Source organism: Musca domestica, unplaced genomic scaffold (genome assembly GCF_030504385.1).
Source record: "Musca domestica strain aabys unplaced genomic scaffold, Musca_domestica.polishedcontigs.V.1.1 15, whole genome shotgun sequence".
Lineage (NCBI taxonomy): Eukaryota > Metazoa > Arthropoda > Insecta > Diptera > Muscidae > Musca > Musca domestica.
This window is the reverse complement of record NW_026712207.1, coordinates 1,039,037-1,052,634: the sequence shown is the minus strand read 5'-3', so window position 1 is coordinate 1,052,634 and position 13,598 is coordinate 1,039,037. Positions and strand designations below refer to the sequence as shown.

The window sequence follows — 13,598 nt, the reverse complement described above, 5'->3', positions numbered from 1 at the left end:
TTCCATTCATTTCGGGCTGATATTACTCGTTTGGTGCACAATAAATGGCAAATCGGACGAAGATATATATGGGAGCTATATCTAAATTTTGACCGATTATCTCCAATTTCAATAGGATTCATACTTGGGCCAAACAAATGATCTGTGCAAAATTTCATCTGGATCGGGCAATAAATGCGACCTATACGTTGTTTACAAAAATTCATAGACAGACGGACAGACGGACGGACGGACGGACATGCATAAATCGTCTCAGAATGTGATTCTATGCAGATCATCAAAAGGAACTATGGGTCTATCTCGTTTCCTTTTGCCTGTTACAAACAAATGCACAAAGACATAATACCCTGACCACCTTGTGGTGTAGGGTATAAAAACAGCTAAGTACGGTCGGACCGAACTTTTTATACCCTCCATCATTGGAATAGAACTTAAAAAATTTCAAAAAAAATCCATCGAGAAATACCGCTCAAATAAAAACCTTTATTATGGGGGCTATACAAAGACGTGGTGCTGGATAAGTATTTTCGAAAGTAAAAGTAGATAAGTATTTTCAAATTCGAAATTCGAAACAATTCCGTTGAATAATGTCACTTAAATCATAAAAATACCGAATAAAGCGAGCTACCGTTGTATGGGGGGCTATACTAAGTCATGGACCTGCATAGACAATTTTCCGTCATAGGTTGCGAACTTCAAATACGAAATTTGACGCCATTCCGTTGAATAATGTCAGGAAAATCCTGGAAATACCGAATATCTCGGGGTAGCGTTATTTGGGTGCTATACTAAATCGTTGGCCTATGTAGACAATTCTCTTCTAGGGGGCAATGTACTCAGAGAGAACTCCTAGTGTGGATTTTCAGACTATTCCATTGAAAAATGTGGCTAAAATTATCAAAATACCGAATATCGGAAGGCAGCATTGTATGGGGGCTATACGAAATCCTGGACTTATATAGAAAATTTTTTTCAGGGGGTAAAGTCCTCACGGAGAACTCCTTGTGTAGAATTTCAGACAATTCCATTGAAAAATGTAGGTACCGTTATATGAGGGCTATACGATATCGCGGACCGATATAGCCCATCTTCGAATTTCACCTGCCTGCAGACAAAAAAAGACAGATCGGTGCAAAATTTTAGCTTCTTATCTTAATCCGTTTAGACTGTAGCATGATTACAACAGACGAACGGGTCTAAAATTATTATTTCGATGAGTTACAAACGGAAAGACGAACTTAATATACCCTCCATACTATGTATGGTGGAGGGTAAACAAATAGCAGCAATCAGTAGCAAAGAGTAAACGAGACAAGAAAAGAAAACCAGGAGTCAATGAAATAGAAAATGTTAGACAACCATTTAACTTTCATCGTCAGCGAAATTACTCTTACCCCCTTAAAGACCCTTATCTCCTTTCTCCCGATTTCCAAAAAATAAAAAATAGGAAATCTTAAAAACCCAAACTGTCAGCAATTAAACGTCTCTGTGTTGCACCTCCAATCCGTCTGTCTAACTGAGTGTCAATAACGTATGACTGGTCCTAGCCAACTCACCCCAAAGTAGAATATCCTTTTGTCCTTAAACGTAGTCCTGGTATTAATGTGTCCCTTTCCCACACTTAGGAAAATTTGAAATAATTCTAGAATTTAAGAAAAAATTAAAAAATTTTTAAAAATATTTTTTAAAAATCATATTTTTCAACTAACCTCTATTTTCTCTCCTCTCCTACGGATTACTTTTTGACCTCGAAGTGGGGAGAACAACGTAATTGCCCACGCGAAGAGATGATATCCTTTTACGATTCAGAGGGTAATGTACCGCTGCACTCGGCTGTCCATGGTGGCGATATAAAGGCCGTAAAGCTATGCCTGAAGTCGGGAGCGAAGATATCGACGCAACAGCATGATTTGTCAACACCCGTACATTTGGCCTGTGCACAGGTGAGTAAAAAACGAGAAAATATTATTTAATTTTAATTAAGTAAAAAATAAAAATTAATTAAATACAAAATTGGGAAATTATCGCCAGGATATGAAGATAAATTTTAATGTCATCATCAGGGGATAGACAAATGGAATTTTTCGAAATTCGAATTAGAAAGGTACGAAAAGTACCAAAAAAGGTACGACAAGTACCAAAAAGTACGACAAGTACCAAAAAAGGTACGACAAAAAGGTACAACAAGTACCAAAAGGTACGACAAGTACCAAAAGCTACGACAAGTAACAAAAAAGGTACGACAAGTACCAAAAGGTACGAAAAGCACCAAAAGGTACGACAAGTACCAAAAAAGGTACGACAAGTACCATGAGGTAAAAGCTACGAATCATGTTGCAAAAGATTTGTGAAAAATATTACTAAAAGCGTACGAATAGTACTATACAGTTACAGAGCGACGAAACAGGTTCGCTGAAATTTGTACTTTAAGCGAGCAAAAAAATTTAAAAATTCCGAAAATAATAAAAAGTAGGAAACAAGTTAAAAAGCAGTAAGTTGGAACGAATTTAGAAAATTAAAAAAAAACAGTAAAGAAAGTCCTAAAGTCGGGCGGGGCCGACGTTATGATACCCTACACCACTTTGCTAATTTAGTGGAGCTCCACATAACAATTAATTGTTTTTATGGGAGAATTCAATCATACACGCTATGATTATAATTATAATTTAAAGTTCAAGGGACTAAATATACCGAAGCATTTGTATCTTTTAAATTCGGACTTATATTGCCCAGTTGGTGCAAAATATCCAAATCTGAACCGATCTCGATAAAATTTGGCAAAGATATTTCTGAGCTATATTTCATATATTTCCCTGAATATCGAATGTGTCAAATTTCATCCCATTTGGGCAAATATTAGACGTTTGGTGCACCAGAAAAGCTAAATCGGACGAAGTTATATATGAGAGATATGTCCAAGTCCGAACCGATCTCGATAAAATTTAGCAAAGGTATTTCTGAGCTGCATTTGATATATTTCCCTGAATATCGTTGTTACGGAGTGCATATTTTCGGCTGTGGGTAACAAATATAACAAATCGGAAGAACAGATTATATGGGAGCTATAGCTATATCTGAACCGATTTTCACCAAATTTGGCATACTAGCTTCTAGACTCAATTCGGTCGCATGTGTCAAATTTCATCCCATTTGGACAAATATTAGACGTTTGGTGCACCAGAAAAGGTAAATCGGACGAAGTTATATATGGGAGATATATCCAAATCGGAACCGATCTCGATGAAATTTAGCAAAGGTATTTCTAAGCTGTATTTGATATATTTCCCCAAATATTGTTGTTACAGAGTGCATATTACGGCTGCGGAGGACAAAAATAACAAATCGGATGATAAATATATATGAGAGCTATAGCTATATCTGAACCGATTTCGATCAAATTTGGCATACTTATTTTCAGGCCTAACTTGGTTGTATGTGCAAAATTCCATACTATTCGGGCTGATATTACACGTTTGGTACGCAATAAAAGGCAAATCGTACGAAGATATATATGAGAGCTATATCTAAATTTTTACCGATTATCTCCAATTTCAATAGGTTTCGTCCTTGGGCCAAACAAATGATTTGTGCAAAATTTCCGCTGGATCAGGCAATAAATGCGACCTCTACTTTGTTCACAAAAATACATGGACAGACGGACGGATATGCATAAATCGACACAGAATGTGATTCTATGCAGATTCTCAAAAGTAACTATGGGTCTATCTCGTTTCCTTTTGCCTGTTACAAACAAATGCACAAAGACATAATACCCTGACCACCTTGTGGTGTAGGGTATAATAAAATAACAATAATAGATAAATAAAAAATATAAAAAATAGAATCCGTTAAAATTTCTGTTTAAATCTTAAAAATTTCGAATATAGGGAGTTACCGTTATTTTGGGGTCCATACGAAGACGTGGACTCGCATTGGCAATTTTCTGTCACAGGTTGTAGTAAAGACGAAATTTTAAACAATTCCGAGAGAGGTTCCGATATTTAGGGGCTATACGAAGAACTGGACCTGCATAGGCAATTTTCCGTCATAGGCTGTAGTACCCACTACAAATTTGTAATGCGAAATTTGGAAAAATTCCAGTGAATAGTGTCGGTAAAATCATCAAAATGCCAAATATAGGAAGGTACTGTTATATGGGGGTTATACAAAGACCAAGACCTCCATAGGCAATTTTTCGTCATAGGCTGTAGTACCCATTACGAATTTCTAATGCGAAATTTGGAACAATTCCGGTGAATAGTGTCGGTGAAATCAGCAAAATACCGAATATAGGGAGGTATCGTAATATGGGGGCTCTGCAAAGACGTGAACCTGCAGAGACAATTTTCCGTCACAGACTGTCGTACCCATTACGAATTTGAAATGCGAAATTTGAAACAATTCCCGTGAATAAAATCGCTAAAATCATCAAAATGCGCGAATATAGGGAGATACCGATATCTAGGGGCTATACGAAGACATGGACCTGCATAGACAATTTTCCGTAATATGCTGTAGGACCCATTACGAGTTTCGAGTACGTAATTTGAAACAGTTCCGGTGAATTTATGTAGCTGAAATCATAGAAATTCAGAATATAGGGAGGTGCCGTTATAGGGGACCTATGTGAAGACGTAGACCTGCATTGACAATTTACGGTGACAGGCTGTATTACCAATTACGAAGTGCAAACGCGACATTTGCAACAATTCCGGTGAACAATGTCGCTAAAATAATCAAAATATCGAATATAGGGAGGTACCGTTATATGGGGACTATGCAAAGACGTGGACCTAGCTAACCGTCACAGACTGTAGTACCCATTCAGAACTATTCTTACGAAATTTGAAACTATTCCGATGAACAATGTCACCAAAATCATCAAAATACCGAATATTGGATGGAACAGTTATATTGGGGCTAGAAATAAACGTGGACCCATAGAGCCCATTTTCAATAACCGCTAAAGTCCTGCAGACAAAACACACATTTGAATAAAATTTTATCAAAATACTTCATTTCGTTCGAAAGCTAGAGTAATTTCCACAGACGGACATCGTTAAATCGACATAGAATTGTATGCCGATCAAGAGGTGTTTCAAACGGAATGGCACACTTAATATACCCATCCATCCATCCATACTATGGTGGAGGGTATAAAACGAGATTTGTGAAATATGAACCGGATTCTTGTTTCGGATTTTATGATCGATTTGGTTATTCAAAACTTTGACCCTTTGTGGGGGAGGTACCACAAGGAACGGTCCCATCTCTACCATCTTTATAGCAAATCTTGTGTTGATGGAAATATTGAGATGGGCCAAGTCTGCATGGAATCAGAGGTTAATTTCGCGTTTCATGCGCATTATGGATATTCAAAATTTTGATCCTTTATGGGGGAGGTAGCAGAAGGAGTGCGTCGATATATCCCATCTATACAGCAGATCTTGTGCTAGTAGATGTAATGGAATGTGTGAAATATACAGAGAACTGGATGCTTATTTTGGATCTTATAATCGTTTTGGTTATTCAAAATTTTGACCCTTTGTTGGGGGAGGTACCAGAAAAAAATGATCCGAGGTACCAGAAGGAGTGCGTCGATATATACCGTCTTTACAGCAGATCTTGTGCTAGTTGAAGTAATGGAATGTGTGAAATATACAGAGAACCGGTTGATTATTTCGGATTTTATAATCGCTTTGGTTATTTAAAACGTTGGCCCTTTGTGGGACAGGTACCAGAAGAAATAGTCCGATCTCAACCACCTTTATAACAAATCTTTTGTTCATAGAAATATTGATATGCGCCAAGTCTGAATGGAATCGGAGGTTATTTTATGAGCTTCACAGATATTCAAAATGTTGACCCTTTGTGGGGGGGTACCAGAAAGAGTAGACCGATTTATCCCATCCTCACAGCAGATCTTGTGCTGGTAGAAATAATGAGATGTGTGAAATTTGAAGAGTATCGAATGCTAATTTTGAATTTGATAATCGTTTCGGTTATTCAATATTCGGACCCTTTGTGGGGAAGGTACCACAAGATATGATCCGATCTCTATCATCTTTATAACAGGTCTTGTGTTGATAAAAATATTAAAATGTGGGAAGTCTGAATGGAAACGGGAGCTAATTTCGTGTTTTATAAGCTACATGGATATTCAAAATTTCGACCCTTCGTGGGACCGATATATTCCATCTTCACTCCAGACTTTGGGTTAATAAAAATATTGTGATGTGCGTTATTTGAAGACAATCGGACGCTTAGATCAAATTTTATAAGAATTATAATTATTAAAACTTTTGACCTATTGTGGGGGAAGTACTTGATGGAGTGGACCGATATTACCCATTTATGCACCAGACCGAGAACTGAGGCAAATATTAGGATTTGCAAAGTTGGAGCGAAATTGGATTATTGCTTCTCCGTGCAGAAAAAAAATATATATTTTTGAAAATTTCGACTTTTTGTGGGGGAGATACCATAAGGAGTGGACCGATATATTCCATCTTAGCAACAGACCTTGGGTTGATAAAAATATTGGGATGTAGCAACAGACCTTGGGTTGATGAAAATATTGGGATGTGTGAAATTTGAAGACAATCGAACCCTTATATTACATTTTATAGGAGTTATAATTATTCAAAATGTTGACCCTTTGTGGGGGAGGTACTTGATGGAGTGGACCGATATTGTCAATATTCGCATCTGGCAAAGCACTGATAGAAATATTAGGATTTGCAAAGTTGGGGCCAAATCGGATTATTCTTTCTCTGTCAGGGCTGTCACAGAAACCATGTCGGTTTTGCTTATTGTCGTTTTTGTAAACCAATGTTGGTTTAATTTGGTGTCATGAAAACCAATAAAACCAATGTTCGAAACAGCTGTTGTTGCTTACATGTGTTGTTGGTTTATTTGTCATTGAAATATCAGTAAAAGCAAAGTAAATTAAAAAAGAATTAAATCGCTATAAATAAAGTAAGATGGTATCAGCAGTGGTAGTTTTTGTGTTGTTTGACGAAAAGGTGACGAGAAAAGCTCTTAGAGATTTCAGCAACCCATTGGAGTTGCCGGAGATAGCGTAAGTAATTTTTTTTTATTGTGAACTTACTCATAAAGCTGCTTTGCAGATTTATGGTTTATGGTCCTTTAAAAAATCTTTAAAAAATCCTTAAAAAAATCCACGTTTATGGTCCTTTAAATATCCTTTAAAACATCCACGTTTATAGTCCTTTAAAAATCTTTAAAAAATCCTTAAAAAATCTACGTTTATGGTCCTTTACATATCCTTTAAAACATCCACGTTTATGGTCCTTTAAATATCCTTTAAAAAATCCTTAAAAAATCTACGTTTATGGTCCTTTAAATATCCTTTAAAAATTCATCAAAAAATCCACGTCTATAGTCCTTAAAAATTCTTCAAAAAATCCACGTCTATAGTCCTTTAAATATCCTTTAAAAAATCCACGTTTATAGTCCTTTAAAAAATCCACGTCTATAGTCCTTTAAAAATTCTTTAAAAAAATCCACGTCTATAGTCCTTTAAAAATTCTTTAAAAAATCCACGTCTATAGTCCTTTAAATGTCCTTTAAAAATTGTTTAAAAAATCCACACTTTTAGTCCTTTGAATATCCTTTAATTTTTTTTTTTAAATCCACATTTTTAGTCCTTTGAATATACTTTAAAAATTGTTTAAAAATAGTGACAAAATTGGTTTCTATGACAGCCGTGTGAATATGCAGTAAATTATTTTCTTTGAAAATGTCGACCATTTGTGGGGAAGGTAACAGAAGGAGTGAACCGATATTGCCCATCTCCGAACTCGATCTAAGTTTGGCAATAATATTACGATGTACCAAGTTTGGGCCAAATCGGATACTCCCTTCGAGAGTTATTGTGCGCACCAACAAGACGGACAGACGGACGGACACCTCTAGATCGACTCCAAGGGTCCAAAATGGTTATTTTGATGAGGCACTTTTGGCCGTATCAAATGATTTATACCCTCTCTAGGCATAATCAAGGAAAACAACCTAAATTGACTTAAATCGAGCGGTAAACTTTTTAACAACATTTTTGAAAGAACCTATATATCCTGAAATAACTCTGGAGTCTAAGATGCATTTTATTATTTTGAGAGCATATTTTTGAACAATATTCAAAATTATATTCATTAATAAATGTATATCAATTAAATTATCTTTTAGAAACAAATCACATTTAATATGTCTGCGGGGAATAATTTCCATATTTCCCAATTAGTCCCGTTTCTAATTAAGTAATAACATTTAAATCTATTAAACTAACAATTGTATTAAATTAAGTCATTAACATTTCTAATTCAAAATAAACTAAATCCAAAAAAACTTTCGTCAATATACCTATACACACGCACACATACACATGTTGTCAATACATTCCAAATGAGGTGGGTATTTATTGTCTCAACACACACACACACACAGAGACACAACAAGTTGCTGTTGGTTTCTACGAATTTGTAATCAATATTTGTTTGGGTCTGATGTTATCTTTGGTGGGGAAAACAGGTAAACACATACACTCGTATGTGTGTATATATGTATGTATGAGTGTTTGCGAACTCCTCACAACGTAAATTGACTTTCAAACCGACATTTCTCTTTAGCCCACATCAAAAGTGAATCATTAAATCGCCATGACAGTTGCGAATGAAAGCCAATGAAGGCAGCGGCCACATTCATCGAGCTACCTTCGTTGGTTTGAAATTGAGAATTTTACTGTAGCTTGGCGAAGAAAATAATATTATTTTAAAGAAAATCTTGGCGATAATTCCTAACATAAGGAGAATTTAGCTTTGAAATAGATTTATCTAAAGAATGTGGAAATATTTTAGCGGAAAAGTAATCGTCATTGACGGATGTGAAAGGAGGTAGTATTTTTATACTCTCAGCCATATGGCTGAGTACTGGCAAAACGTGCCTCATCGAAATATTGGTTTCAGACCCTAGGTCTCTTTGGACAAAATACGTTTCAGGACATTTAGAGTCGATCTAGAGGTGTCCATCCGCCCGTATGTCTGTCTGGCTGGATTGCTGGCTGTTGAGCACGACAATTCTCGAATTCTATATCAGATTTTATCCAAACTTGGTACATCGTAATATTATTATCAAATGTAGATCGACTTCGGAGATGGGCAATATCGTTCTACTCCTTCTGGTAAACCCCCTCCCCCCTGATATATTTAAAAAAAAGTGAAGGAAGTAGTCGACACATCGCAATATTTATATCATATTTATTTAGATCCGATACGAAATGGACATTATGGGCCCATTCCTTCGGGACCTACTCCATAGAGGGTCAACAATTTGAATAATCACAACAGAAGTCAAAATATCTATCTTAGTAGAAGAGTAAAGTAATTGACTGACTGACTGACGCCCAGACGAAACGGCTGAAGCTAAAACCTTGAAATTTTGAGGTGAGGGTCAGTCTTGCTCCGAGGGGGCCAGATATGGCTTTTGGAAACTCGTACTAGAGCGGTACGAAAAAGTACTAAAAGGTACTAAATATAATACCCTTTGTTTTTGACGAACCAGTAGAGCTAGAACTCTTTAATTTGGAATAAGCGTAGCCAATGGAGTTCGTGATGAATGTACCAAAGGGATTTTGGAAATTCTTACGAAAAGTCCTAAAATGTACTACATTTGATACGATTACGTATTATGTGAACGGTAAGAGCTAAAAACTTGAAATTTAGAATAGGAATAAGGGTTAAGTGTAGTGTAGTTGTAAGGAGGTAGTTTTGGAAGTGTGTACTCATTAATACTAAAAGTACTAACGGTACTAAATTTGGTACAATTTGAATTTTGAGGAACAGATGGAGCTGGAGTCTTAAATTTGAAATTAACATTACTGGCGGAGTGTAGGTTTGGGGTATGGACGTAATTTTTTCAAAATTTGTACTAAATGGTACTAAATTTGGTACAATTTGGATTTTGGTGAACCGATAGAGCCGGAATCCTTAAATATGGAAATATGATTACTTTGCATTGTAGGAATGGGGTTATATAGGTAGTTTTGGAAAGTTGTACTTATGTGTACGAAATGTTACCTCACTTGGCACAATGTACATTTTGTGAGAACCGATAGAGTCGGAATTCTGAAACTTGGAAATAAGATTTCTATTGCATTCTAGGACTAAGAAATGTACGTTGTTTTGGAAATTCGTACTTATGTGTACTAAATGGTACTTAATTTTGTAGAATTTAAATTTTAGAAAAACCAATAGAGTTGGAATCCTGAAATTTGGAACTAAAATATATTGTAGGGCTGAAGTATGTAGATAGTTTTGGAAATTCGTACTTAAGTGTACTATATGGTACTGAATTTGGTACAATTTGAATTTAGGTGAACCGATAGAGGTGGAATCCTGAAATTTGGAATTAAGATTACAGTTGGAGTGTATGGGATTGGACTATGCAGGGGTGAACAAATAGGGATGGAATCCTGAAAATGGGTTGTGATATTTATATGGTATATTATGATGCAGGTTGTTATTGAAATGTGTACTTATGTGTACCAAATGGTACTATGACACCCTGAAATTTGATGTGTAAATCAAGTCTGAGCAATAGTGTAGATATACCTAAGGAGGTGAGGCATACGAAGTGGCGGGCACTTGCTAGTATTTAAATAATCGAACATTGGCTATTTAATTTTTTTATACCCTCCACCATTGTATGGAGGGTATATTAAGTATGTCATTCCGTTTGTAACGCCTCGAAATATACATTTTAGACCCCACTAAGTATATATATATTCTTCATCAGGATAAAATTCTATGTCGATTTATAAATGTCCATCCATCTGTCCGTCTGTGGAAATCACTCTAGCTTCCGAACGAAATGAAGTAGGTTGATAAAATTTTACTCAAATGTATATTATGTCTGCAGAACTTTTGGTATTGATAATGGGCCATGTAGGTCCACGTCTTCGTATAGTCCCCATATAACGGTACCCCCCCGATATTCGGTATTCTGATGATTTTAGCTACATTATTTACCGGAATTGTTTCAAATTTGGTATTTGAAGTTCGTAATAGACACTACAGCATAAAACATAAAATGGACCATGTAGGTCCACGTCTTCGTATAGTCCCCATATAACGGTACCCCCCCCCGATATTCGGTATTCTGATGATTTTAGCGACATTATTTACCGGAATTGTTTCAAATTTGGTATTTGAAGTTCGTAATAGATACTACAGCCTATGACAAAAAAAATTATCTGTGCAGGTCCACGTTTTACAACTCCCCTGGTTCCTCCCTATATTCGGAATTTTGATGGTTTTAGCTAAATTATAAACAGTAATAGCTTGTGACAAAAGTTGCCTATGCAGGTCCACGTCGTCGTACAGACACTAATATACGGCTACATTCGGTATTTTTAAGATTTTTAAAGGATTTTGTTTTTTTGAAAATTGCCAAATTTGTACCAAATGGTGGAGGGTATTCAAAGATCGGCCCGGCCGAACTTACAGCTTTTTTTACTTGTTTTTTTTTTTAATATTTATATCAACGTGGGAGATTATTGTTTTAAAGGTACTGATTTTCGTCGTTAATAGCAAAAACACTCAAAGAGTCTCACTACTGAATCGGACTGTTAAACACAACTACGCATCTTTTAACCTAACCTTATTCAGATAATATTTCTCTATCTCTAGATAAAGCATTTCATCAAAATAATGATTTTCAGTCAATTAACAAAAATATGAAAGTTACAAAAATATCTGTCCTAATTACTTCAAACCTCTTTTAAACTCCAAAGCAACTATTTACCCAACATTTTTTTTTTAATAAATTAATGAAGAAATTCGTTCGAGAGAAAAATATTCATTGGAAATGTGTAACAAACGAAAACGCATTTCTTATTTTATTATCTTAAATAAATTGCGTTCCAAAATATATTCCCAGAAGTTGGTTGGTTGCTTTGTTTACTTTGTCTGTTGCGATAATCGTCTAATAAGCTTTGGCAAAGCTGCTTCGAAATGTTTGCGGTTTACCGACTAGGAAAACGATTTGCCAAAGCAGAACGTGTTGTTGTGGTTACAGAATTCCAATGTTTTCTATTTTTTTTTTTTTTTTTGGTTATTTAAAAATATATTTCAAGAATTATTTTCATGGTGTATTATCCCTCTCTTTCTTGAGCAGTTTGTAGACTTAATGTTGTTAGATTTAAATAAATCTGTGGTCTTAACTAATTCCCGTTTACAAAATCAAGGATATTTTTTTGTCCTTTGCCATTGCAGCGACAGATATTCATGTTTGGTACAGACCATGACTGACAAGCGTTCATACAAATTTCATGAATATCCATAACTTGGAATGGAGATACACGCCATTCTTTATTTCCTGTTTCTTTCCCTTTCGTAGTGAGAGGGTACATTGTTGTTATGGTTTTCGAATATTTATTGTCGCAGTCCTTTCCACTTAAATCGTGGCAACTTTCATTTCAGTTTATTTATTACGAGTTGAATAACTTTGATGACAATTATGCTCATCAAAGGCAATTAGTAATGTTCCGCAATATTAAAATTGGTTGCCGGGGGTAAATTATGAGGGTTAGGGAAGAAAATTTTCAGGATACAATGGCTAATGGGAAAATAAAAAAATATTCAAAGCCATATTTTTGTAATTGTATGTATTCCGTTAAAAAAAAAAGAAATTTCCTTTGATTTTAAGGTAATATTTAACAAACCCATTTTCTCACTCGTATTTATAGATGCTTCTCTAAGCATGGTAATTTCGTGAATTATAATTTAGGTTATTTCCCAATATGCCAATGCAATGTGAACTACGGTTATTCACCAAAGCACTTACACAAACAAACGAATGCATATAAACAACAAGGGAGACAGTACATATAAATACGAGTGAGGGAGAGGGAACGATTAATAATGACAATTATGCCCAATTAGTAATGTTCCGCAATATTAAAACTGGTTACTGGGGTGAATTATGAGAGTTAGGCAAGAACATTTTCAAGATGCAATGGCTAATGGGAAAATAAATTAATGTAATATTCAAAGTATGACATATCATTTCCCAGTAGTTCAGATATTAAACCAATCCATTTCCTTATGCCCTGTTTTGAACAGAAGTTCATTTCAATGTGGTATTTCTGATTTGGCCCAAAATAAAACAAGTAAAAAAGCGGTTTTAATGCCATCCACCATTTTGACGAATCTTAAATAATTTCAAAAAAATTCCGTCGAAAAATACCACTTATATGAAAACCGTTATATGGGGGATATGGACCGCATAGACAATTTTCTAGCATAGGAAGGTGGGGGATATACGATATCGGTGAGATGAAAAAAAAAACTGCAACCAACTTCAGACTGCTTTCATTTCAAAGCCACACGTCCGACCATTCTTAAAATTATTCCAGTGCTAGCTCATTATATTGTTTACAAGCGTACCAAAGCATTTTGGTGAGAATTTTCCAGAAAAAAAAAATTCAAGCGTGATGCAATTCAAGCGTGATAGTGTGATTTCTTGATATTTGGTTGGAAAACCGGCTATCGTTAGAGCACTCCAGCATTTAAACGTGAATA

At 35.4% G+C, this 13,598-nt stretch overlaps 1 protein-coding gene across 1 annotated transcript in view; it reads left to right on the top strand.

Moving 5' to 3' along the window:
* The window catches only part of LOC101893552 (transient receptor potential cation channel subfamily A member 1), a 134,099-nt gene that overhangs the window by 96,253 nt on the left and 24,248 nt on the right, over positions 1–13,598 (top strand). Inside the window, exon 6 of the mRNA XM_059119820.1 lies at positions 1,755–1,943. Coding sequence (XP_058975803.1) covers positions 1,755–1,943 — 189 coding nt within the window. The remainder of the gene's footprint in view (positions 1–1,754; positions 1,944–13,598) is intronic.